Source organism: Gallus gallus, unplaced genomic scaffold, assembly GCF_016699485.2.
Source record: "Gallus gallus isolate bGalGal1 unplaced genomic scaffold, bGalGal1.mat.broiler.GRCg7b scaffold_113, whole genome shotgun sequence".
Classification (NCBI taxonomy): domain Eukaryota; kingdom Metazoa; phylum Chordata; class Aves; order Galliformes; family Phasianidae; genus Gallus; species Gallus gallus.
Window position 1 is genome coordinate 11,360 of NW_024096065.1, and position 26,908 is coordinate 38,267.

Sequence of the window (26,908 nt, forward strand, 5' to 3'; positions counted from 1 at the left end):
AAGTTTACCAGCCCATAAAACAGAGGTAAGGAATGTAATGATAGACATTGTGTTTGTGAGCAGGATTGCAAAGTGCTTTGTCTGCAGGATACCTGTGAGTGTTTCTCATAGACCAAGTTTGGGATTAGGAAGACATTGGGGTTTACAGGTGTTGTGAGGTCAGCATCCGCAGCGCGTGGTCTTTCCTGTAAATGCTTGTAATCTCCTGTGCCTCTCATCACCTTCTTGTTCTCCAGGGCGTGTTTACACCCCAATATCTGCATTGATGAGGGATGTAATTTCTCTCCTCACTCCATGAGTGTCATGAAACATGTTTGCTTTATTTCATGATTATCCAGGACTTCTGCCACCACCGCCCTCCCATCTATGCCCCGGGCTGTCTGGGACAGGTATAAAAGAGCTGAGGGCTTTGCAGTCCTCTATCCAGCTTCCTCCACTTCACTCTCCACATCTCCTGGGTAAGTGCAGCTCTCAGAGGCTTCTCAGGGCTCTCTCCCAGCCTCCAATCCTTACAGCTCCCCCCGACCCTTTCCTCACTCTGGGTGCTCTTTGCAGGACTCCTTGCTTGTGTGGAAGATGTCCTGCTCCAGCGTGTGTGCCCCTGCATGTGGGGTGGCCACCCCAACCCCACTGGCTGACAGCTGCAACGAGCCCTGCGTGCGCCAGTGCCCTGACTCCACTGTGGTGATCCAACCCCCGGCCACCGTGGTCACCTTCCCCGGGCCCATCCTCAGCTCCTTCCCACAGAATGCTGTGGTTGGCTCAGCAGGAGTCCCCGCCGTCGGATCGGGCTTGGGTGGCACCTTTGGACGCAGTGCCGGCTATGGGGGCTATGGAGGTTTTGGTGGCTATGGAGGCCTGGGAGGCTATGGAGGCTTTTATGGCCTTGGTGGCTATGGAGGCTATGGAGGCTTTGGTAGCTGTGGATACGGTGGCTGGCGCCGAGGCCACAGGTACCTCAGCGGCAGCTGTGGGCCCTGCTAAGCACAGCACCGGCCTCTGTCCGTGGTTGAAGGAGAGCTCTGGAGAAGTCCCAGCACATCCCCACCTGATGCCGTGAGGATGGGCTTCCCTTCAGCATCACTGGGCTCCCGTGTTTGAACGCCTCATATCTGCACAAGGCCCAGCTCTGTCTTCCTCTGCTCCACTTCAGCTTCACTTCAAGACTCACTGCCCTGTGATGACGCAGCTCTGTGCTGGCTGCTTTCTCCTTTCCCTCATCCCTCTTCATGGAGATGCAGACAGCCTCTGGCCAGAGACTGCCCTTCTTCCACCTCCTCCCTTATCCCCTGGACCTGAAATAAAAGCTCTCTTGCATCACAGATTCCATCTCTGATTTTTTCATCACCCCTCCTCTGTCACCAGTTCCCATTGCAGCTGTGGAGGCTCACTGGGGCCATTTCCAAAAGCTCTGTACAAGGCCTTTTAAGGAGTGCTGTTGGCTTCCCCCCCCCCCCCCCCCCCCCCGCCCTGCAGCAGCCCACACAATTCCAGCAGGAGCTCACCCCATCCTGGCCCCATACAGTGACTTCTGCAGACATTGCTCCCCCAGAGCTCTCACCCCCTCCTCTGCCCCTGCTTCATGCCCCATGCAGCCCAAGGAGAGCTCATGGCCTAACAGCGATCTCACTTTAACCTGCTGAGGATCTCAATAGGTGGACTTTGGACTGTGGGGTCCATAGACACAGGTGCAGACTCCCAAAGAGAAAAGGCCACGTCAGATCATCCTGTGAGGCCATGGGGCAGAGTAAGGAGGCTGAGAGCACCACAGCATCCTTGCCTACAGCCTCTCAAGATTCCTTCCTGCTCCTTTTCTGTCCAGAGCTCCATATAGCAACATGGTCTGTTTTTCCCCACCACTGCCTGGAATAAAACCCATGGTAGCCGTGACACACTCCTCAAACTGCACAGGGCAACCGTGCTTCACTTAGCCCCATGCAGTGAATACAGTGCTGGGCCCTTGGCTGCCCTTCTTCTCATGCAAAGCTCCCAGACCTAGGACACCCAAAGCACCTACCACATCAGTGTGACAGGGCCCAACCACAACCTCCCACCAATGGGCCCTCAGCCACCACACGGGACACCACTGGTGGCAAAACATGGGGTTTGGCTGAGCACCCTGACACAGAAGCCAACAAAGTGTTGGGGAAGGAAGGGAGAAACTGAGGTGTACCCAAAGGAAAGGGAGGAAGGACAATTTTCTCCTCAGCTAGTGCAGGAAACCTATGGCTGTTCCTGACAGTTTGCTGCCTTTTCACCCTTCCCTGTCTTCTCAGTTGCTGATAGAGTCTGTTCTCCTGAGGTCCCCATCAGTGACCAACCTGCTGCTCCACTGCTCACCTTGATTCTCTGGCAGGAATCACCTCTATGCAAGAGCAGCACACAGTGCTTGTATTGTGGGACCAGAAAATGTTTTGGGAATAAAAGAGACTGAGAGAGAAGAGGAGCTCCAAACTCTGACTCAAGACCTTTGTGCTCCCAGGTCAGGATACCTGTGCTTCATTCATGGCTGTGAGGGCTACTTTGGGAACATGTGGTGGTACATCCTTTACCCCCTCCACTGCCCCTCTTGGATCTGAACACGGGGGCACAATGAGCAAGTGGCAGCAGCTCTGTCCATGCACTTCTTGTCTCCCCATTTCCTCTGACCTCAACATGTGATAAATGGCATGGCAAGAAAATGAGGAGAAACAAAGCAGGGAGAACCCTGGATGGGCAGAGGGTGCAGTAGAAGATCGGTGAGACATTCATTGAGTGTTGACATACTCAAGAGGGTTGTGCTTATGACTACCCCATGTGAAAAGGGAGGTGGCTCAGTGGGATGTGCTCTTCAGGACCCTATGTGGACTGTGATCCTCAGCAGGAATGCACTGCCCCAACTGCCAAATATACCCAAGGCAGTACTGTGGGAGCAACTTGCAGCCCAGAAACAGAGGCACTGAGATGTGGGGAAGTAGGGAATGAGAAGGAAGATAAAAACACAGGGGTCAGGACTGCAGTGCAAGAGAGCTTTTATTTCAGATACAGGGGAGGAGGAGGGAGGTGGCAGAGGGCAGCCGCTGGTCAGAGGCTGTCCTCATGTCCTTACCAAGGTCAGAGTGACAGGAACAAGCAGCCAGCAAAGAGCTGCATCATAACAGCGTAGCAAGTCCTGAAGTGAAGCTGAAGCGGAGAAGAGGAAGGCAGAGTTGGACCCTATGCAGGCCCTAGATGGCCAAAATCCGGAGCACTGTGATGCCGAAGGGGAGACCATCCTCACCGCATCAGGTGAGGATGTGTTGAGGCTTCTCCAGATTTTTCCTTCAACCACGGCTGGAGGCGGAGCTGTGCTTAGCAGGGCCCACAGCTGCCACTGAGGTAACTGAGGCCTCGGCGCCAGCCACCGTATCCACAGCTACCAAAGCCTCCATAGCCCCCATAGCCACCAAGGCCATAAAGCCTCCATAGCCTCCCAGGCCTCCATAGCCACCAAAACCGGCACTGCGTCCAAAGGTGCCACCATGCCCGATCCGATGGCGGGGACTCCTGCTGAGCCAACAGCAGCATTCTGTGGGAAGGAGCTGAGGATGGGCCCAGGGAAGGTGACCACGGTGGCCGGGGGTTGGATCACCACAGTGGAGTCAGGGCACTGGCGCACGCAGGGCTCGTTGCAGCTGTCAGCCAGTGGGGCCGGGGTGGCCACCCCACATGCAGGGGCACACAGGCTGGAGCAGGACATCTTCCACACAAGCAAGGAGTCCTGCAAAGAGCACCCAGAGTGAGGAAAGGGTTGGGGAGAGATGTAAGGATTGGAGGCTGGGAGAGAGCCCTGAGAAGCCTCTGAGAGCTGCACTTACCCAGGAGATGAGCAGAGTGAAGTGGAGGAAGCTGGATAGAGGACTGCAAAGCCCTCAGCTCTTTTATACCTGTCCCAGACAGCCTGGGGCATAGATGGGAGGTCCTTGCTGACTGAAGCTCCAGATAATCATGAAATAAAGCCAATACTCATCATGACACACAAGAAGAGATGCAGTCTAATTAGTTCCCTTCCCACTGGGTACGTTCAGGGATAAACATGCCCTTGAGAACAGCAAGGGGATGAGAAGGTCACATATCTATACACAAGTACTTCAAAGACAAGGTGCTACTCTTGCTGACATGTTAGGAACCAGTAATCCCCAGTGTGTTCCTAATGCCTTGGCTTGTTAACATTCGCACACAAAGACATCATAGCCGCAGATATACACCTGGCTGACAAGTCAGAAATGCCCCATGCTGCACTGGGCAGGGAGATGGGCAACAATGAGGGATGCTCCTGACTTCCCAACTCAATTGCATCGCACATGTTTGCCACTGAAGGGTGGTGGCATTTGTTTGGGAGCTGACCCAGGAGGGTGGGATCACTTCATTGCTTTGTCCAAAGTTTACCAGCCCATAAAACAGAGGTAAGGAATGTAATGATAGACATTGTGTTTGTGAGCAGGATTGCAAAGTGCTTTGTCTGCAGGATACCTGTGAGTGTTTCTCATAGACCAAGTTTGGGATTAGGAAGACATTGGGGTTTACAGGTGTTGTGAGGTCAGCATCCGCAGCGCGTGGTCTTTCCTGTAAATGCTTGTAATCTCCTGTGCCTCTCATCACCTTCTTGTTCTCCAGGGCATGCTTACACCCCAATATCTGCATTGATGAGGGATATAATTTCTCTCCTCACTCCATGAGTGTCATGAAACATGTTTGCTTTATTTCATGATTATCCAGGTCTTCTGCCACCACCGCCCTCCCATCTATGCCCCGGGCTGTCTGGAACAGGTATAAAAGAGCTGAGGGCTTTGCAGTCCTCTATCCAGCTTCCTCCACTTCACTCCCCTCATCTCCTGGGTAAGTGCAGCTCTCAGAGGCTTCTCAGGGCTCTCTCCCAGCCTCCAATCCTTACATCTCTCCCCAACCCTTTCCTCACTCTGGGTGCCCTTTGCAGGACTCCTTGCTTGTGTGGAAGATGTCCTGCTCCAGCCTGTGTGCCCCTGCATGTGGCGTGGCCACCCCGGCCCCACTGGCTAACAGCTGCAATGAGCCCTGTGTGCGCCAGTGCCCCGACTCCACTGTGGTGATCCAACCCCCGGCCACCGTGGTCACCTTCCCTGGGCCCATCCTCAGCTCCTTCCCACAGAATGCTGTGGTTGGCTCAGCAGGAGTCCCCGCCGTCGGATCGGGCATGGGTGGCACCTTTGGACGTGGTGCCGGTTTTGGTGGCTATGGAGGCCTGGGAGGCTATGGAGGCCTTGGAGGCTATGGGGGCTATGGAGGCTTTGGTAGCTGTGGATACGGTGGCTGGCGCCGAGGCCTCAGTTACCTCAGTGGCAGCTGTGGGCCCTGCTAAGCACAACACCACCTCTGTCCACGGTGGAAGGAGAGCTCTGGAGAAGCCTCAGCACATCCTGCACCTGACAACATGAGGATCTTCTCCCCTTCAGCGTCACTCGCTTATGTATCTTGGACGCCTCGTGTTTGCATGGGGACTAGCATTGTCTTCCTCTGTTTTGCTTGTGCTGCACTTAAGAACTCTCTGACCCGTGATGACACAGCCCAGCACTAACTGCCTGCTCCTGTCCATCTGCCCTCCGCAAGTTGACAGGAATCGCCTCTGGTCACTGGCTGTCCTTCTGCCACCTCCCTGCTCCCCCCTGGAGCTGAAATAAAATCTATTTTGCATCGCAGTTACCATTGCCAATTTTTTTTTTCCATCCTATGTCCTCAAATCCCCTATATCTGCACAGGCACTGTGGGGGCAGTTCCAAAATCTCCCAGCTGGGCCTTCCCAGGAGTGCTGTGGACATTGTCCCCTTCTGTCACACCTGCCCTGGTTCCCACAGCTGCTGCAGGCACTTCCCTGGGCAGGCTCCATACAGTGCCTTCAGCAGCTGCTCCGCACTCAGGGCTCTCAGCCACTTCTCTGCTCCTGCTTTTTGCCCACTGCAGCTCAAAAAGAGCTCTTGGCCCCACGCAGAGCTCGGTGTCTGCTGTTGAGTGTCCCTGTAGTTGGCCTTCAGGCTGTGGGGTCTGTGGACAGAGGTGCAGCCTCCTAAAGGGCAAAAACAATGCCAGAGCCTCCTGGGATGCCATGAGGCTGAGGAAGGAGGCTGAGAGCCCCTCAGCAACCTTGCCTACAGTCTCTCAAGATTCCTTCCTGCACCTCTTCTTCCCAGAGCTCCATATGGCACCATAGGCACGGATTTTACCCACCACTGCTCAGAAACAAATCCACAGCAGCTGGAAAAAGTGCTCTGCCGGGGCTCGATATCCGTGCTTCACTCAGCCTCGGCAGTGAATATAATGGCAGGCCCTTGGCTGCCCTTCCTCTCACACAAAGCTCCCAGACCTAGGACACCCAAAGCACCCCAGCACATCAGCGCAATGGGCCCTCAGCCACCACATGGGACACCACTGGAGGCAAAACATGGGGTTTGGCTGAGCACCATCACATGGAAGCCAGCAGAGAGGTGGGGAAGACATTGAGATTTACTCCAAAGCAAGGAAGTAAGGGCAATTTTCTACTCAGCCAGTGCATGAAACCTACAGTTCTTGCAGATGGTTTGTGTTCTCCTGAGGTCCCCATCAGTGACCAACCTGCTGCTTCACTGCCCACCTTGATTTCTCTGGCAGGAATCGCCTCTGTGCATGAGCAGTGCACAGTGCTTGGATTGTGGGACCAGAAGATGTATGGGGAAGAAAAGGAAATCAGACAAGCAGGGACTCCAAGCTCCGTCTCATGAACTTTGAGCTCCCCAAGTCAGGAATGCAGTGCTCCATTCATGGCCATGATGAGAACCTTGGGAACATGGGGGAGGTATCTCCTTCACCCACTCCAGTGCCTTCACAGGAGCTGGGCGCATTGGCACTGTGTGCAGGTGGCAGCAGCCCTGTCCACATGCTGCTTATCTCCCTATTCCCTCTGACCTCCGTGTGTGACCACTGGCAGGGCAAGAAAAGGAAATGAAGCAAGGCAGAATATCTGTGAGATATCTGTTGTGTGTTAACATACTAAAGTGAGGTTTGTTTATGAGGAGTCATTGTATCTGATGTGAGAAGGGAGGATGCTCAGTGGGATGGGCTCTGCAGGACCCTCTGAGGACTGTGATCCTCAGCAGGAATGCCCTGCCCCAACAGCCTAATGTCCCAAAGACAGTGCCGTGGAAGCAACTTGCAGCCCAGAATCAGAGGCTCTGAGATGTGGATGAAGTAAGGAAGGAGAAAGGAAGATAAAAACACAGGGGTCAGGACTGCAGTACAAGAGAGCTTTTATTTCAGATACAGGGGAGGAGGAGTGAGGTTGCAGAATGGCAGCCGCTGGCCAGAGGCTGTCTCCATCTTCTTGCAGAGGGCAGAGGGACAGGAGTAGGCAGTCAGAGCTTGGTGGTGTCATCAAAGCACAGCAAGTCCTGAAGTGAAGCTGAAGCGGAGCAGGGGAAGACAGAGCTGGGCCTTGTGCAGATATGAGGCATCCAACACAGGAGCCCAGTGATGCTGAAGGGGGAGCCCATCCTCACAGTGTCAGGTAGGGATGTGGTGGGGCTTCTCCAGAGCTCTCCTTCAACCATCGACAGCGGTGGTGCTGTGCTTAGCAGGGCCCACAGCTGCCGCTGAGGTACCTGTGGCCTCGGCGCCAGCCACCATATCCACAGCTACCAAAGCCTCCATAGCCCCCATAGCCACCAAGGCCATAAAGCCTCCATAGCCTCCATAGCCTCCCAGGCCTCCATAGCCACCAAAACCTCCCAGGCCTCCATAGCCGGCACTGCGTCCAAAGGTGCCGCCCAAGCCCGATCCGACGGCGGGGACTCCTGCTGAGCCAACCACAGCATTCTGTGGGAAGGAGCTGAGGATGGGCCCGGGGAAGGTGACCACGGTGGCCGGGGGTTGGATCACCACAGTGGAGTCGGGGCACTGGCGCACGCAGGGCTCGTTGCAGCTGTCAGCCAGTGGGGCTGGGGTGGCCACGCCACATGCAGGGGCACACAGGCTGGAGCAGGACATCTTCCACACAAGCAAGGAGTCCTGCAAAGGGCACCCAGAGTGAGGAAAGGGTTGGGGAGAGATGTAAGGATTGGAGGCTGGGAGAGAGCCCTGAGAAGCCTCTGAGAGCTGCACTTACCCAGGAGATGTGGAGAGTGAAGTGGAGGAAGCTGGATAGAGGACTGCAAAGCCCTCAGCTCTTTTATACCTGTCCCAGACAGCCCCGGGGCATAGATGGGAGGGCGGTGGTGGCAGAAGTCTTGGATAATCATGAAATAAAGTAAACATGTTTCATGACACACAAGGAGTGAGGCACATTAATTATATCATTATTGGATAAATGGAGTAGTTAAGCATGCCATGTCGAACATTGACATGATGGGCAGGACAAAATTTTAAATGACATTACATTCAATTCTAGCACTGCTGAATCTGAACTAATCACCCTCATAAACTCTAGCTTGTTCCTCATTGTATTTTTTGGGGTTGGAATTGTTTAGGTTATTTTGCAGTATATGCTCTTTGCAACTGAGCTTATAGCCAGCAAACCTGTCATTATATCTCTTTTACTGGCTGGAAAGCTGAAGTTTTAGAGGATTGATCAAAAATCCCCTCTGTCTGTGTAAGTCTCAGTCCTACCATCTGTTCATGCCAGCATGTCCTGTCAGGACAAATTTCAAGAGTATACCCTGAGCACGTTGTTTTTGGTTGCAGGTTTTACATATTTAGGGGTGCCTAATCCACTGCATGGCATTGAAAAATTAGGAGCAATAAAATCTGAAGCTAGACAAAGTCCCATAAGCATGGGGATAAGTAAAATCTGTTGGCTGGGGATGTATGAGATGGAGGATATGTAGAGTAGACAAGGGAAAGAGGATGTGGTAAAGATCATGCTCAGCCTTCTCAGTTGAACATCTGCAAGGACCAAAGGAAGACAAGACAAGTTTGGGATCTGTCCCAAGTGGGTGTGATCGCTTCATTTCTTTCCTTGGACTTCCACCACCTCTGTTTACCAGCCCATAAAAGGGAGATAATGATAGACAATCCATTTGTAAGCAGGATTGCAAAGTGCATCCTTCACAAGATTTGTGTGATTCTTACACGTAGACAAACTTTGGGATTAGGAACACATCGGTGATTATTAGTTCAACAAAGGCAGCATCAGCAGTACCTGATCTTTCATGTAATTGCATTTAAACACCTGAACTTAACATCACATCCTTATTCTTCAGGGGATGTTTCCTAATCAGCATTTCTGATGGGGAGGGATATAATTGCACTGCTTCACTGCATGAGCGCCATGAAGCATGTTGCTTTTTTTTCTTGCAATTCTCTGGAGCTTCTGCCATCACAGCCCTCCCATCTATGCCCCGGGGCTGTCTGGGACAGGTATAAAAGAGCTGAGCACTTCGCAGTCCTCTATCCAGCTTCCTTCACTTCACTCTGCTCATCTCCTGGGTAAGTGCAGCTCTCAGAGGCTTCTCAGGGCTCTCTCCCAGCCTCCATCCAGTCGGTTCTCCCCAACCCTTCCTCACTCTGGGTGCCCTTTGCAGGACTCCTTGCTTGTGTGGAAGATGTCCTGCTCCAGCCTGTGTGCCCCTGCATGTGGGGTGGCCACCCCGGCCCCACTGGCTGACAGCTGCAACGAGCCCTGCGTGCGCCAGTGCCCTGACTCCACTGTGGTGATCCAACCCCCGGCCACCGTGGTCACCTTCCCCGGGCCCATCCTCAGCTCCTTCCCACAGAATGCTGTGGTTGGCTCAGCAGGAGTCCCCGCCGTCGGATCGGGCTTGGGCGGCACCTTTGGACGCAGTGCCGGCTATGGGGGCTATGGAGGTTTTGGTGGCTATGGAGGCCTGGGAGGCTATGGAGGCTATGGAGGCTTTTATGGCCCTTGGTGGCTATGGGGGCTATGGAGGCTTTGGTAGCTGTGGATACGGTGGCTGGCGCCGAGGCCACAGGTACCTCAGCGGCAGCTGTGGGCCCTGCTAAGCACAGCACTGCCTCTGTCCACGGTTGAAGGAGAGCTCTGGAGAAGCCTCAGCAAGTCGCCATCTGATGCCGTGAGGAAGGGCTCCCCTTCAGCATTGCTGGGTTCTGTTTGGATACTTCGTTCCTGCACAGGGCCCAGCAGTGTCCTTCTTTGCTCCATTTGATCTTCTCTTGAGGACTGACTTCCCCGTGATGACACAGCCCAGATTTGAATGCCTGCTCCTGTCCCTCTGCCCTCTGCAAGGAGATGAGGAAAGCCTCTGGCCAGCGGCTCTACTTCTGCAACCTCACTCCACCTCCCGTGGACCTGAAATAAAACTCTCTTGCACCGCAGGTCCTGACCCCTGTGTTTTATCTTCCTTTCTCCTTCATTACTTTCACACATATCTCAGAGCCCCTGATTCTGGGCTACAATCAGCTTCCACAGCAATGCCTGTGGGACATTAGGCAGCTGGGACAGTGCATTCCTGCTCAGGATCACAGTCCTCAGAGGGTGCTGCAGAACAAATCCCACTGAGCATCCACCATTCTCAAAACAGGTACAATGACTCCTCATAAACAAACCTCACTTCAGTATGTTAACATAGCACTTCAGTATGTTAACTCAATGCATGATCCACAGAACCTCTTCCACACCCTCTGCTCATCCAGGGCACTCCATGCCTTGTTTCTCCTCCTTATCTTGCCATGCCATTTATCACATGTTGACGTCAGAGGAAATGGGGAGACAGGCAATGCACGCACAGGGCTGCTACCACCTGCTCACTGTGCCCCTATGTTCAGATCCTGGAAGGGCACTGGAGGGGAAAGGGATGTACCATCCCATGTTCCCAAACAAGCCCTCACAGCCATGAATGGAGCACAGGTATCCTGACGTGGGGAGCACAAAGGTCTTGAGTTGGAGTTTGGGGACCCTTCTCTCCATAAGTCCCTTTTCTCCCCCAGACATTTTCTGGTCCAACGATCCAAGCACTGTGTGCTGCTCTTGCATAGAGGTGATTCCTGCCAGAGAAATCAAGGTGGGCAGTGGAGCAGCAGGTTGGTCACTGATGGGGACCTCAGGAGAACAGACTCCATCAGCAACTGAGAAGACAGGGAAGGGTGAAAAGGCAGCAAACAGTCAGGAACAGCCATAGGTTTCCTGTACCAGCTGAGGATATAACTGTCCTTTCCTTTGAGTATATCTCAATTTCATCCTTCCTTCCCCACCTCTCTGTTGGTTTCTGTGTGAAGGTGCTCAGCCAAACCCCATGTTTTGGCACCAGTGGTGTCCCGTGTGGTGGTTGAGGGCCCATTGCGCTGATAAGGTGGGTGCTTTGGGTGTCCTAGGTCTGGGAGCTTTGTGTGAGAGGAAGGGCAGCCAAGGGCCTGCCATTATATTCACTGCACGAGGCTGAGCGAAGCACAGATATCGAGCCCCGGCAGTGCACTTTTTCCAGCTGCTGTGGATTTGTTTCTGAGCAGTGGTGGGTAAAATCCGTGCCTATTGTGCCATATGGAGCTCTGGGAAGAAGAGGTGCAGGAAGGAATCTTGAGAGACTGTAGGCAAGGTTGCTGAGGGGCTCTCAGCCTCCTTTCTCAGCCTCATGGCATCCAGGAGGCTCTGGCATTGTTTTTGTCCTTTAGGAGGCTGCACCTCTGTCCATAGACCCCACAGCCTGAAGGCCAACTACAGCGACACTCAACAGCAGACACTGAGCTCTGTGTGGGGCCAAGAGCTCTTTTTGAGCTGCAGTGGGCAAAAAAGCAGGAGCAGAGAAGTGGCTGAGAGCTCTGAGTGTGGAGCAGCTGCTGAAGGCACTGTGTGGAGCCTGCCTGGGGAAGCTCCTGCTGAAGCTTTGTTGCCCAGGGCAGGTCAGAGGGGAGGAGTTGGTGCCCACAGTGATTGTGGTAAGGCCCAGCTGGAAGCTGGAAGCGATGGCCCCAAAGAGCCCTTGTGGCTTCGGGGGAATCTGGGGACGTAGGAGGGGTGAAGGAAAACACAGAGATGGAAAGTGTGATGCAAGCCAGAATTTATTGGAGGTTCGAGGGAGGAGGGATGTGGCAGAAGGTCTGAGCCTGGCCAGAGGATGTCCCCCATCTCCTTGCAAGAGGGCAGCAGAGGGACAGGAGCAGGCAGCCAGCAAAGAGCTGCAACATCATGGGGAGGCCAGACCTGGAGCAAAGATCAAGCGGAGCAGAGGAGGATAGAGCTGGTCTCTGTGCAGGCATGGGGCATCCGAGCTCTGGAGCTCAGCAAAGTTGAAGGGAAATCCTTCCACACCGGCAACAGGTGGGGATGTGCTGGGACTTCTCCAGAGCTCTTCTTCAACCACGGACAGAGGCGGTGGTGCTGTGCTTAGCAGGGCCCACAGTTGCCGCTGAGGTACCTGTGGCCTCGGCTCCAGCCACCGTATCCACAGCTACCAAAGCCTCCATAGCCGCCAAGGCCATAAAAGCCTCCAATAGCCTCCATAGCCTCCCAGGCCTCCATAGCCACCAAGGCCTCCATAGCCACCAAACCGGCACTGCGTCCAAAGGTGCCACCCATGCCCGATCCGACGGCGGGGACTCCTGCTGAGCCAACCACAGCATTCTGTGGGAAGGAGCTGAGGATGGGCCCGGGGAAGGTGACCACGGTGGCCGGGGGTTGGATCACCACAGTGGAGTCGGGACACTGGCGCACGCAGGGCTCGTGGCAGCTGTCAGCCAGTGGGGTTGGGGTGGCCACGCCACATGCAGAGGCACACGGGCTGGAGCAGGACATCTTCCACACAAGCAAGGAGTCCTGCAAAGAGCACCCAGAGTAAGGAAAGGGTCGGGAGAGCTGTAAGGTTTGGAGGCTGGAGAGAGCCCTGAGAAGCCTCTGAGAGCTGCACTTACCCAGGAGATGAGGAGAGTGAAGTGGAGGAAGCTGGATAGAGGACTGGCGAATTGCTGAGCTCTTTATACCTGTCCCAGACAGCCCGGGGCATAGATGGAGGTCCTTGCTGGCAGAAGCTCCAGAGAATTGTGAAAGAAAGCAAATATGTTTCATGACACTCATGGAGTGAGGAGAGAAATTATATCCCCTCATCAGTGCAGATATTGGGGTGTAAGCATGCCCTGGAGAACAAGATGGTGATGAGAGGCACAGTAAGATTACAAGCATTTACAGGAAAGACCACGCGCTGCGGATGCTGACCTCACAACACCTGTAAACCCCAATGTCTTCCTAATCCCAAACTTGGTCTATGAGAAACACTCACAGGTATCCTGCAGACAAAGCACTTTGCAATCCTGCTCACAAACACAATGTCTATCATTACATTCCTTACCTCTGTTTTTATGGGCTGGTAAACTTTGGACAAAGCAATGAAGTGATCCCACCCTCCTGGGTCAGCTCCCAAACACCTGCCACCACCCTTCAGTGGCAAACACTGCGATGCAATTGAGTTGGGAAGTCAGGAGCATCCCTCATTGTTGCCCATCTCCCTGCCCAGTGCAGCATGGGGCATTTCTGACTTGTCAGCCAGGTGTATATCTGCGGCTAAGATGTCTTTTGTGTGTGAATGTTAACGTGCCAAGGCATTAAAAATACACTGGGGATTACTGGTTCCTAACATGTCAGCAAGAGCGGCACCTTGTCTTTGCAGCACTTGTGTATAGATATGTGACCTTCTCATCCCCTTGTTGTTGTCAAAGTCACGTTTTTTGCCTCAGTGTACCCAGTGGGAAGGGAACTAATTAGTCTGCATCTCTTCTTGTGTGTCATGATGAGTATTGGCTTTATTTCATGATTATCTGGAGCTTCTGTCACCACTGCCCTCCCATCTATGCCCCGGGCTGTCTGGACAGGTATAAAAAAGCTGAGGGCTTCGCAGTCCTCTATCCAGCTTCCTCCACCTTCACTTCTGCTCATCTCCTGGGTAAGTGCCGCTCTCAGAGGCTTCTCAGGGCTCTCTCCCCAAGCCTCCAGTCCTTACAGCTCTCCCCAACCCTTTCCTCACTCTGGGTGCTCTTTGCAGGACTCCTTAGCTTGTGTGGAAGATGTCCTGCTCCAGCCTGTGTGTGCCCCTGCATGTGGCGTGGCCACCCCAACCCCGCTGGCTGACAGCTGCAACGAGCCCTGCGTGCGCCAGTGCCCCGACTCCACTGTGGTGATCCAACCCCCGGCCACCGTGGTCACCTTCCCCGGGCCCATCCTCAGCTCCTTCCCACAGAATGCTGTTGGTTGGCTCAGCAGGCGTCCCCGCCGTCGGATCGGGCTTGGGTGGCACCTTTGGACGCAGTGCCGGCTATGGGGGCCTGGGAGGTTTTTGGTGGCTATGGAGGCCTGGGAGGCTATGGAGGCTATGGAGGCTTTTATGGCCTTGGTGGCTATGGGGGCTATGGAGGCTTTGGTAGCTGTGGATATGGTGGCTGGCGCCGAGGCCACAGGTACCTCAGCGGCAGCTGTGGGCCCTGCTAAGCACAGCACTGCCTCTGTCCACGGTTGAAGGAGAGCTCTGGAGAAGTCCCAGCAAGTCCCCATCTGATGCTGTGAGGAAGGGCTCCCCTTCAGCATTGCTGGGCTCTGGTGTTTGGATACTCCGTTCCTGCACAGGGACCAGCAGTGTCTTTCTTTGCTCCATTTGATCTTCTCTTGAGGACTGACTTCCCCGTGATGACACAGCCCAGATTTGAATGCCTGCTTCTGTCCCTCTGCCCTCTGCAAGGAGATGAGGAAAGCCTCTGGCCAGCGGCTCTACTTCTGCAACCTCACTCCGCCTCCCGTGGACCTGAAATAAAAACTCTCTTGCACCGCAGTCCTGACCCCTGTGTTTTTTATCTCTCCTTTCTCCTTCATTACTTCACACATATCTCAGAGCCCCTGATTCTGGGCTACAATCAGCTTCCACAGCAATGCCTGTGGGACATTAGGCAGCTGGACAGTGCATTCCTGCTCAGGATCACAGTCCCTCAGAGGGTGCTGCAGAACAAATCCCACTGAGCATCCACCATTCTCAAAACAGGTACAATGACTCCTCATAAAACAAACCTCACTTCAGTATGTTAACATAGCACTTCAGTATGTAACTCAATGGATGATCCACAGAACCTCTTCCACACCCTCTGCTCATCCAGGGCACTCCATGCCTTGTTTCTCCTCCTTATCTTGCCATGCCATTTATCACATGTTGACGTCAGAGGAAATGGGGAGACAAGCAGTACATGGACAGGGCTGCTACCACCTGCTCATTGTGCCCCTATGTTCAGATCCTGGAAGGGCACTGGAGGGGAAAGGGATGTACCATCCATGTTCCCAAACAAGCCCTCACAGCCATGAATGGGAGCACAGGTATCCTGACGTGGGGAGCACAGAGTTCTTGAGTTGGAGTTTGGAGCCCCCTCTTCTCTCTCAGTCTCTTTTATTCCCCAAACATTTTCTGGTCTGACAATCCAAGCACTGTGCACTGCTCTTGCATAGAGGTGATTCCTGCCAGAGAAATCAAGGTGAGCAGTGGAGCAGCAGGTTGGTCACTGATGGGGACCTCAGGAGAACAGACTCCATCAGCAACTGAGAAGACAGGGAAGGGTGAAAAGGCAGCAAACTGTCAGGAACAGCCATAGGTTTCCTGCACCAGCTGAGGACATAATTGTCCTTCCTCCCTTTCCTTTGGGTACACCTCAGTTTCTCCCTTCCTTCCCCAACACTCTGCTGGCTCATGTGTGAAGTTGCTCAGCCAAACCCCATGTTTTGCCACCAGTGGTGTCCCATGTGGTGGCTGAGGGCCCCTTGCGCAGATGTGGTGTGTGCTTTGGGTGGTCCTAGGTCTGGGAGCTTTGTGTGAGAGGAAGGGCAGCCAAGGGCTCGCCATTATATTCACTGCACGGGGCTGAGTGAAGCACGGATATCGAGCCCCAGCTGTGCACTTTTTCCAGCTGCTGTGGATTTGTTTCTGAGCAGTGGTGGGTAAATCCGTGCCTATGGTGCCATATGGAGCTCTGGGAAGAAGAGGTGCAGGAAGGAATCTTGAGAGGCTGTAGGCAAGGTTGCTGAGGGGCTCTCAGCCTCCTTCCTCAGCTCATGGCATCCCAGGAGGCTCTGGCATTGTTTTTGCCCTTTAGGAGGCTGCACCTCTGTCCACAGACCCCACAGCCTGAAGGCCAACTACAGGGACCACTCAACAGCAGACACTGAGCTCTGCGTGGGGCAGAGCTGCAGTGGGCAAAAAGCAGGAGCAGAGAAGTGGCTGAGAGCTCTGAGTGTGGAGCAGCTGCTGAAGGCACTGTATGGAGCCCTGCCTGGGGAAGCTCCTGCTGAAGCTTTGTTGCCCAGGGCAGGTCAGAGGGGAGGAGTTGGTGCCCACAGTGATTGTGGTAAGGCCCAGCTGGAAGCTGGAAGCGATGGCCTCAAAGAGCCCTTGTGGCTTGAGGGGAATCTGGGGACATAGGAGGGGGTGAAGGAAAACACAGAGATGGAAAGTGTGATGCAAACCAGAATTTATTGGAGGTTCCAGGGAGGAGGGATGTGGGGTCAGAAGGTCTGAGCCTGGCCAGAGGATGTCCACATCTCCTTGCAGAGGGCAGAGGGACAGGAGCAGGCAGCCAGCAAAGAGCTGCAACATCATGGGGAGGCCAGACCTGGAGCAAAGATCAAGCGGAGCAGAGGAAGATAGAGCTGAACTCTGTGCAGGCATGGGGCATCCGAGCTCTGGAGCTCAGCAAAGCTGAAGGGAAATCCTTCCACACGGCATCAGGTGCGGATGTGCTGGGACTTCTCCAGAGCTCTTCTTCGAATGTGGACAGAGGCAGTGTTGGTGCTTAGCAGGGCCCACAGTTGCCGCTGATGGTACCTGTGGCCTCGCTCCAGCCGCCGTATCCACAGCTGCCATAGCCTCCATAGCCTCCATAGCTGCCAAGGCCATAAAAGCCTCCATAGCCTCCATAGCCTCCCAGGCCTCCATAGCCACCAAGGCCTCCGTAGCCACCAAAACCCGGCACTGCGTCCAAAGGTGCACCCATGCCCGATCCGACGGCGGGGACTCCTGCTGAGCCAACCACAGCATTCTGTGGGAAGGAGCTGAGGATGGGCCCGGGGAAGGTGACCACGGTGGCCGGGGGTTGGATCAACCACAGTGGAGTCAGGGCACTGGCGCACGCAGGGCTCGTTGCAGCTGTCAGCCAGTGGGGTTGGGGTGGCCACCCCACATGCAGGGGCACACAGGCTGGAGCAGGACATCTTCCACACAAGCAAGGAGTCCTGCAAAGAGCACCCAGATGTGAGGAAAGGGTCGGGGAGAGATGTAAGGATTGGAGGCTGGGAGAGAGCCCTGAGAGCCTCTGAGAGCTGCACTTACCCAGGAGATGAGGAGAGTGAATTGGAGGAAGCTGGATAGAGGTCTACGAAGCCCTCAGCTCTTTTATACCTGTCCCAGACAGCCTGGGGCATAGATGGGAGGTCCTTGCTGGCAGAAGCTCCAGAGAATTGTGAAAGAAAGCAAATATGTTTCATGACACTCATGGAGTGAGGAGAGAAATTATATCCTCATCAGTGCAGATATTGGGGTGTAAGCATGACCTGGAGAACAAGAAGGTGATGAGAGGCACAGTAGATTACAAGCAATTACAGGAAAGACCACGCGCTGCGGATGCTGACCTCACAACACCTGTAAACCCCAATGTCTTCCTAATCCCAACTTGGTCTATGAGAAACACTCACAGGTATCCTGCAGACAAAGCACTTTGCAATCCTGCTCACAAACACAATGTCTATCATTACATTCCTTACCTCTGTTTTATGGGCTGGTAAACTTTGGACAAAGCAATGAAGTGATCCCATCCTCCTGGGGTCAACTCCCAGACAACTGCCACCACCCTTCAGTGGCAAACATGTGCGATGCAATTGAGTTGGGAAGTCAGGAGCATCCCTCATTGTTGCCCATACTCCCTGCCCAGTGCAGCATGAGGCATTTCTGACTTGTCAGCCAGGCGTACATCGCGGCTAAGATGTCTTTGTGTGTGAATGTTAACGTGCCAAGGCATTAGGAACACACTGGGGATTACTGGTTCCTAACATGTCAGCAAGAGCAGCACCTTGTCTTTGCAGCACTTGTGTATAGATATGTGACCTTCTCATCTCCTTGCTGTTCTCCAAGTCACGTTTTTGCCTCAGTGTACCCAGTGGGAAGGGAACTAATTAGTTTGCATCTCTTCTTGTGTGTCATGATGAGTATTGGCTTTATTTCATGATAATCTGGAGCTTCTGTCACCACCGCCCTCCCATCTATGCCCCGGGCTGTCTGGGACAGGTATAAAAGAGCTGAGGGCTTTGCAGTCCTCTATCCAGCTTCCTCCACTTCACTCTCCACATCTCCTGGGTAAGTGCAGCTCCTCAGAGGCTTCTCAGGGCTCTCTCCCAGCCTCCAATCCTTACATCTCTCCCCAACCCTTTCCTTACTCTGGGTGCTCTTTGCAGGACTCCTTGCTTGTGTGGAAGATGTCCTGCTCCAGCCTGTGTGCCCCTGCATGTGGTGTGGCCACCCCAACCCCACTGGCTGACAGCTGCAACGAGCCCTGCGTGCGCCAGTGCCCCGACTCCACTGTGGTGATTCCAACCCCCGGCCACCGTGGTCACCTTCCCCGGGCCCATCCTCAGCTCATTCCCACAGAATGCTGTGGTTGGCTCAGCAGGAGTCCCCGCCGTCGGATCGGGCTTGGGTGGCACCTTTGGACGCAGTTGCCGGCTATGGGGGCCTGGGAGGTTTTGGTGGCTATGGAGGCCTGGGAGGCTATGGAGGCTTTTATGGCCTTGGTGGCTATGGGGGCTATGGAGGCCTTGGTAGCTGTGGATACGGTGGCTGGCGCCGAGGCCACAGGTACCTCAGCGGCAGCTGTGGGCCCTGCTAAGCACAGCACTGCCTCTGTCCACGGTTGAAGGAGAGCTCTGGAGAAGTCCCCAGCTCATCCCTGCCTGATGCTGTATGGAACTGCTCCCCTTCAGCAATGCTGGGCTCTGGAGATTGGATTTCTCATGTTTTGAGTGTGGTCTCGCTCTGTCTTCCTCTGCTCCACTTCAACTTCACTTCAGGATTCTCTGCCACATGGTGATGCAGCCCAGCACTGGTAGTCTGCTCCGGTCCCTCTGCCCTCTGCAAGAAGATGGGGATGGACTCGGGCCAGTGGCTGCCTTTCTGCTCCCCATCTCCTTCTCCCCTGGACCTGAAATAAAGCCCTCTTGCACCGCAGTCCTGACCCCTGTGTTTTTATCTTTGTTCTCTTTCCTTACTTCACCCATGTCTCAGAGCATTTTACTGTGGCTCCGAGCATCTTTCCACAGCAATGCATTTGGGACATTAGCAGCTGGGACAGTGCATTCCTGCTCAGGATCACAGTCCTCAGAGGGTGCTGCAGAACAAATCCCAATGAGCATCCACCATTCTCAAAACAGGTACAATGACTCCTCATAAACAAACCTCACTTCAGTATGTTAACTCAATGGATGTTCCACAGAACCTCTTCCACAACCCTCTGCTCATCCAGGGCACTCCACACCTTGTTTCTCCTCCTTATCTTGCCATGCCATTTATCACATGTTGGGGTCAGAGGAAATGGGGAGACAGGCAATGCATGGACAGGGCTGCTACCACCTGCTCACTGTGCCCCTATGTTCAGATCCAGGAGGGGCAGTGGAGGGGGTAATGGATGTACCATCCCATGTTCCCAAACAAGCCCTCACAGCCATGAATGGAGCACAGGTACCCTGACCTGGGGAGCACAAAGGTCTTGAGTTGGAGTTTGGAGCCACTCTTCTCTCTCAGTCTCTTTTATTCCCCAAACATTTTCTGGTCTGACAATCCAAGCACTGTGCACTGCTCTTGCATAGAGGTGATTCCTGCCAGAGAAAATCAAGGTGAGCAGTGGAGCAGCAGGTTGGTCACTGATGGGGACCTCAGGAGAACAGACTCCATCAGCAACTGAGAAGACAGGGAAGGGTGAAAAAGGCAAGCAAACTGTCAGGAACAGCCATAGGTTTCCTGTACCAGCTGAGGACATAACTGTCCTTTCCTTTGGGTACACCTCAGTTTCTCCCTTCCTTCCCCAACACTCTGCTGGCTCATGTGTGAAGGTGCTCAGCCAGACCCCATGTTTTTGCCTCCAGTGGTGTCCCATGTGGTGGCTGAGGGCCCATTGCGCTGATGTGCTGGGTGCTTTGGTGTGTCCTAGGTCTGGGAGCTTTGTGTGAGAGGAAGGGCAGCCAAGGGCCTGCCATTATATTCACTGCACGAGGCTGAGTGAAGCACGGATATCGAGCCCCGGCAGAGCACTTTTTCCAGCTGCTGTGGATTTGTTTCTGAGCAGTGGTGGGTAAAATCCGTGCCTATGGTTGCCATATGGAGCTCTGGGAAGAAGAGGTGCAGGAAGGAATCTTGAGAGGCTGTAGGCAAGGTTGCTGAGGGGCTCTCAGCCTCCTTCCTCAGCCTCATGGCATCCCAGGAGGCTCTGGCATTGTTTTTTGTCCTTTAGGAGGCTGCACCTCTGTCCATAGACCCCACAGCCTGAAGGCCAACTACAGCGACACTCAACAGCAGACACTGAGCTCTGTGTGGGGCCAAGAGCTCTTTTTGAGCTGCAGTGGGCAAAAAGCAAGGAGCAGAGAAGTGGCTGAGAGCTCTGAGTGTGGAGCAGCTGCTGAAGGCACTGTATGGAGCCTGCCTGGGGAAGCTCCTGCTGAAGCTTTGTTGCCCAGGGCAGGTGAGAGGGGAGGAGTTGGTGCCCACAGTGATTGTGGTAAGGCCCAGCTGGAAGCTGGAAGCGATGGCCTCAAAGAGCCCTTGTGGCTTGAGGGGAATCTGGGGACATAGGAGGGGTGAAGGAAAACACAGAGATGGAAAGTGTGATGCAAACCAGAATTTATTGGAGGTTCCAGGAGGAGGGATGTGGGGTCAGGGATGTGGGGTCAGAAGGTCTGAGCCTGGCCAGAGGATGTCCCCATCTCCTTGCAGAGGGCAGAGGGACAGGAGCAGGCAGCCAGCAAAGAGCTGCAACATCATGGGGAGGCCAGACCTGGAGCAAAGATCAAGCGGAGCAGAGGAGGATAGAGCTGGTCTCTGTGCAGGCATGGGGCATCCGAGCTCTGGAGCTCAGCGAAGCTGAAGGGAAATCCTTCCACACGGCAACAGGTGCGGATGTGCTGGGACTTCTCCAGAGCTCTTCTTCAACCACGGACAGAGGCGGTGTTGTGCTTAGCAGGGCCCACAGTTGCCGCTGAGGTACCTGTGGCCTCGGCTCCAGCCGCCGTATCCACAGCTGCCATAGCCTCCATAGCCGCCAAGGCCATAAAGCCTCCATAGCCTCCATAGCCTCCCAGCCTCCATAGCCTCCATAGCCTCCCAGGCCTCCATAGCCACCAAAACCGGCCCCGCGTCCGAAGGTGCCACCCATGCCCGATCCGACGGCGGGAACGCCTGCTGAGCCAACCACAGCATTCTGTGGGAAGGAGCTGAGGATGGGCCCCGGGAAGGTGACCACGGTGGCCGGGGGTTGGATCACCACAGTGGAGTCGGGCACTGGCGCACACAGGCTCGTTGCAGCTGTCAGCCGCGGGGCCGGGGTGGCCACACCACATGCAGGGGCACACAGGCTGGAGCAGGACATCTTCCACACAAGCAAGGAGTCCTGCAAAGAGCACCCAGAGTGAGGAAAGGGTTGGGGAGAGATGTAAGGATTGGAGGCTGGGAGAGAGCCCTGAGAAGCCTCTGAGAGCTGCACTTACCAGGAGATGTGGAGAGTGAAGTGGAGGAAGCTGGATAGAGGACTGTGAAGCCCTCAGCTCTTTTATACCTGTCCCAGACAGCCCCGGGCATAGATGGGAGGTCCTTGCTGGCAGAAGCTCCACAGAATTGTGAAAGAAAGCAAACATGTTTCATGACACTCATGGAGTGAGGAGAGAAATTATATTCCTCATCAGTGCAGATATTGGGGTGTAAGCATGCCCTGGAGAACAAGATGGTGATGAGAGGCACAGTAGATTACAAGCAATTACAGGAAGACCACGCGCTGCGGATGCTGACCTCACAACACCTGTAAACCCCAATGTCTTCCTAATCCCAAACTTGGTCTATGAGAAACACTCACAGGTATCCTGCAGACAAGGCACTTTGCAATCCTGCTCACAAACACAATGTCTATCATTACATTCCTTACCTCTGTTTATGGGCTGGTAAACTCTGGACAAAGCAATGAAGTGTTCCCACCCTCCTGGGTCAGCTCCCAAACACCTGCCACCACCCTTCAGTGGCAAACACTGCGATGCAATTGAGTTGGGAAGTCAGGAGCATCCCTCATTGTTGCCCATCTCCCTGCCCAGTGCAGCATGGGGCATTTCTGACTTGTCAGCCAGGCGTACATCTGCGGCTAAGATGTCTTTGTGTGTGAATGTTAACGTGCCAAGGCATTAAAAATACACTGGGGATTACTGGTTCCTAACATGTCAGCAAGAGCAGCACCTTGTCTTTGCAGCACTTGTGTATAGATATGTGACCTTCTCATCCCTTGTTGTTGTCAAAGTCACGTTTTTGCCTCAGTGTACCCAGTGGGAAGGGAACTAATTAGTCTGCATCTCTTCTTGTGTGTCATGATGAGTATTGGTCTTTATTTCATGATTATCTGGAGCTTCTGTCACCACCGCCCTCCCTCTCATTATGCCCGGGCTGTCTGGACAGGTATAAAAAAGCTGAGGGCTTTGCAGGCCTCTATCCAGCTTCCTCCACTTCACTCTCCTCATCTCCTGGGTAAGTGCCGCTCTCAGAGGCTTCTCAGGGCTCTCTCCCCAAGCCTCCAGTCCTTACAGCTCTCCCCAACCCTTTTCCTCACTCTGGGTGCCCTTTGCAGGACTCCTTGCTTGTGTGGAAGATGTCCTGCTCCCAGCCTGTGTGCCCCTGCATGTGGCGTGGCCACCCCAACCCCGCTGGCTGACCGCTGCAACGAGCCCTGCGTGCGCCAGTGCCCTGACTCCACTGTGGTGATCCAACCCCCGGCCACCGTGGTCACCTTCCCCGGGCCCATCCTCAGCTCCTTCCCACAGACGCTGTGGTTGGCTCAGCAGAGTCCCCGCCGTCGGATCGGGCATGGGTGGCACCTTTGGACGCGGGGCCGGCTATGGGGGCTATGGAGGCCTGGGAGGCTATGGAGGCTTTTATGGCCTTGGTGGCTATGGGGGCTATGGAGGCTTTGGTAGCTGTGGATACGGTGGCTGGCGCCGAGGCACAGGTACCTCAGCGGCAGCTGCGGGCCCTGCTAAACACAGCACCACCGCTGTCCCCGGTGGAAGGAGAGCTCTGGAGAAGCCCGCAAGTCCCTACCTGATGCAGTGAGGAAGGTCTCCCTTTCAGCATTGCTGGGCTCTGGAGACTGGATTCCTCATGTTTACATGGGACCCTTCTCTGCCTTGCTCTGCTTTGGTTGATCTTCAGGATTCTCCTCCCTGTGATTCACAGCCCAGCAGTGGTGCCTGCTCCTGTCCTGCCCTCTGCACGAGATGAGGACATCTCCAGAGTGCGGCTTCCCTTCTGCCACCCTCCCTCCTCATCCCCTGTACCTGCAATAAAAGCTGTATTACACTGCAGTCTTGACCCCTGTGTTTTTATCTTCCCTCTCCTTTCCTACTTCCCTAGCATCACATAGCCTCTGACTTTGGGCTGCTAGTGGTCCCACAGTGTTGTGTCTTGGATATTAGGCAGTTTGGGGCAGTGTTTTACAGCTGAGGTTCACAGTCCACAGAGGGTCCTGCAGAACCAATCCCACTGAGCCTCCTCCCTTCTCGCAACAGATACAATGACACCTCATAAACAACCTCACTTCATTATGTTAACACACAATGGATTACTCACAGAATCTCTTCCACATCCTCTGCTCATCCAGGGCTCTCCATGCCTTCTTTCACCTCTTTTTCTTGTCCTGCCACTGTTCACCTGTAGAGGTCAGAGGAATGGGGAGACAAGCAGTGCATGGATAGGGCTGCTGCCATCTGCTGACAGAGCCCCCATTCCCAGCTTCTTCAGGGGACGTTGGGGGATAAGGGAGGCACCATTCCATGTTCCGATGTTCATCCCCATGAATGGAGCACTGCCATCCTGTCCCAGGGAGCACAAAGGTCTTGAGTTGAAGTTTGGAGTCGCTTCTTGTTTGATGTCCTTTTTTTCCCGACATCTTCTGGTCCCACAATCCAAGCCACTGTGCACTGCTCTTGCACAGAGTGACTCCTGCCAGAGAAATCAAGGTGGGCAGCTGAGCAAAAAGGTGTTCATTGCTTGGGACCTCAAGAGAACACACGCCATCAGCAAGAGCCTAGGTTTCCTGCACCAGTTGAATAGAAAAATCGCTCTTCCTCCCTTGCCTTTGTGTACATCTCAATTCCCTCCTTCCTTCCCCATCTCTCCACTGGCCCTGTGTGAGGGTGCTCAGCCAATCCCCACGATTTGTCTCCAGTTGTATCCCCACAAGTGGCTGGGCCCCATCACTCTGATGTAGTGGGTGCTTTGGGTGGCAGAGGTCCAGGAGCTTTGTGTGAGAGGAAGGGCAGCCAGGTTAGGCATTGCATTCACTGCAGGGTCTGAGTGAAGCAGGTGTCCTACTCAAACAGAGCCATTTGCCCAAGCTGCTCTGGAATTTCTTCTGAGCCAAATGTGAGTAAAAACTGCCTATGTTGGCGGTATATGGAGCTCTGAGAAGAAGAAGTGTAAAAGATAATCTTGAAAGGCAGAGACAAGGTTGCTGAGGGCATCTTAGCCTCCTTTCTTGTCACCATGGCCTTGCAGGATTCTCTGACATGGCCTTTGCCCATTAGGAGGCTGCACTTGTCCATGGACCCACACAGCCCAAAAGCTGCCTACAGGGGCCTCAAGAACGGGTATTGAGCTCACTGTTATCCATGAGCTCTCCTTGGGCTGCAGCAGAAGGAACCAGGGGCAGAGGAGAGGGAGAGAGCTCTGAGAGAGGAGCAGCAGCTGAAGTCACTGCATGGGGCCTGGATGGGGTGAGCTCCAGCTGGAGCCATAGAGCCAAGGGCAGGGGAGAGGGAGGGGGCAGTGCCCACGGTGCTTCTGAGAAGGCCCAGCTGGGAGATTTTGGAGATGGCCGCATAGACCCTCTGCTTGCTGCAATGGGAACAGGAGACAAAGAAGGGGTGATGAAAAACTCAGAGATAAAAACTGTGGTGCAAGAGAGCTTTTATTGCAGGTACAGGGGGGAGGGGGAGGTGCCAGAAGGACAGTCCCTGGCTAAGGCTGTCCCTATCTCCTTGCACAGGGCAGAAAGACAGGAGCAGGCAATCAGCGCTGGGCTGCATCATCACAGGGCAGTGAGTCCTGAAGCAAAATCAAACGGAGCAGAGAAGACAGTGCTGGTCTCTGTGCAGGTACGAGGTATCCAATTTCCATAGCCCAGAAGTACTGAAGGGGAGCCCTTCCTCACGGCATCGGGCAGGGATGTGCTGGGGCTTCTCCAGAGCTCTTCTTCGAATGTGGACAGAGGCAGTGTTGTGCTTAGCAGGGCCCACAGCTGCCCCCAAGGGATCTGTAGCCTCGGCAAAGCCACCATATCCGCAGCTGCCAAAGCCTCCATAGCCCCCATAGCCGCCAAGGCCTCCATAGCCTCCATAGCCTCCCAGGCCTCCATAGCCACCAAAACCGGCACTGCGTCCAAAGGTGCCACCCCATGCCCGATCCAACAGCGGGGACTCCTGCTGAACCACTGCAGCGTACTGTGGGAAGGAGCTGAGGATGGGCCCGGGAAGGTGACCACGGTGGCCGGGGGTTGGATCACCACAGTGGAGTCGGGGCACTGACGCACGCAGGGCTCATTGCAGCTGTCAGCCAGCGGGGTTGGTGGCCACGCCACATGCAGGGGCACACAGGCTGGAGCAGGACATCTTCCACACAAAGCAAGGAGTCCTGCAAAGAGCACCCAGAGTGAGAAAGGTTGGGGAGAGATGTAGATTGGAGGCTGGAGAGAGCCCTGAGAAGCCTCTGAGAGCTGCACTTACCCAGGAGATGAGGAGAGTGAAGTGGAGGAAGCTGGATAGAGGACTGCAAAGCCCTCACGCTTTTATACCTGTCCCAGACAGCCCCGGGGCATAGATGGAGGTCCTTGCTGACACAAGCTTCCAATAATCATGAAATAAAGCCAATAGACGCTTCATGAAACACAAGCAGTGAAGTGACGCAATTGTATCTCTCCCCTTTGTTGACTTTGAGGCACAACATGCTCTGGAGAACAAGAAGATGGAAGAAACATGCAATTATATGAAATATCAGATGCTACTGGTCCTCATCAACTAATCAACTCTAGTATTTTCCTTATCCCTCATGCAATTGTGTCTTCACCTGTAAAAGCCAGCACAGCTCCAAATTTTTTTCAGCATCTTTTGGGAACTAGTGAACAAGAATACCCCATGTCTCGCAGAAATAGTTTTATGGATGCTCCAGAACTCAACACCCCAATTGCCTCCCAGCCCTCACTGGTGTAGGATGGTGGCGGACAACTGGGACTGGTCCCCCAGGTGGGTGGGATAGCTTCATTTTTTGCCCCCATTCCACCACCTCTGTTTACCAGCCCATAAGTGGAGGTAATGAGAGTGCTGGCAGCGGGCGTATTGTAAAATGCTTCATCTGCAGACGCCTGTGACTCTTCAACACAAAGTTGGGATTAGGAATACTTTGGGGTTTCTTGGTGTTGTGAGGTCAGATCAATAGCAGGTGGTCCTTATTGATGTTGCATCAGTGTTTGACTCTCCCATCACATTCTTGTTCTCCAGGGCACGTTTGCTACTCACTGTACCAGTGATGAGGATATAATTGCTCCGCATCACTCCATGTGTGTCACAAAGAGTGTTGGTTTTACCTCATGATTTCTGGGGCTTCTGCCACCACCACCCTCAGGTTGATGCCGCAGGCTATCGGATAGGTATAAAAGAGCTGAGGGCTTT

At 54.2% G+C, this 26,908-nt stretch overlaps 2 protein-coding genes, 1 long non-coding RNA gene and 9 pseudogenes across 4 annotated transcripts; 6 read left to right on the plus strand and 6 right to left on the minus strand.

Annotated features, from left to right (window-relative positions):
* Positions 1-421: 421 nt before the first annotated feature.
* LOC771082 (claw keratin-like) lies at positions 422-1,322 on the plus strand. The gene is made up of 2 exons (XM_003642632.4): positions 422-458; positions 556-1,322. Exon 2 carries the CDS (start codon positions 577-579, stop codon positions 982-984), a length of 408 nt encoding a protein of 135 aa, XP_003642680.2. The 5' UTR covers positions 422-458; positions 556-576; the 3' UTR covers positions 985-1,322.
* On the plus strand, positions 422-5,693 carry LOC768967 (claw keratin-like). Of its 2 annotated transcripts, none has more exons than XM_046906225.1 (2): positions 422-458; positions 4,955-5,693. In XM_046906225.1, exon 2 carries the CDS (start codon positions 4,976-4,978, stop codon positions 5,354-5,356), a length of 381 nt encoding a protein of 126 aa, XP_046762181.1. In that variant the 5' UTR covers positions 422-458; positions 4,955-4,975; the 3' UTR covers positions 5,357-5,693. The 2 variants fall into 2 exon arrangements, with proteins under 2 accessions (XP_046762181.1, XP_001231443.2); XM_001231442.5 differs by lacking the exon at positions 422-458 and adding an exon at positions 4,821-4,857.
* On the minus strand, positions 2,995-12,880 carry LOC101748164 (annotated as a pseudogene).
* On the plus strand, positions 4,821-18,881 carry LOC107049025 (annotated as a pseudogene).
* Positions 7,258-8,165, minus strand: LOC426217 (annotated as a pseudogene).
* On the plus strand, positions 9,411-10,015 carry LOC121108956 (annotated as a pseudogene).
* On the plus strand, positions 11,745-20,998 carry LOC121108958. The gene is made up of 2 exons (XR_005843629.1): positions 11,745-12,031; positions 20,889-20,998. It is a non-coding gene; the product is annotated as an uncharacterized LOC121108958 (long non-coding RNA).
* LOC430658 lies at positions 11,977-12,880 on the minus strand (annotated as a pseudogene).
* On the plus strand, positions 13,990-14,747 carry KRTAP19-2 (annotated as a pseudogene).
* On the minus strand, positions 16,618-26,003 carry LOC100858728 (annotated as a pseudogene).
* Positions 21,141-21,803, minus strand: LOC121108955 (annotated as a pseudogene).
* On the minus strand, positions 25,321-25,852 carry LOC124417584 (annotated as a pseudogene).
* Positions 26,004-26,908: the final 905 nt, after the last annotated feature.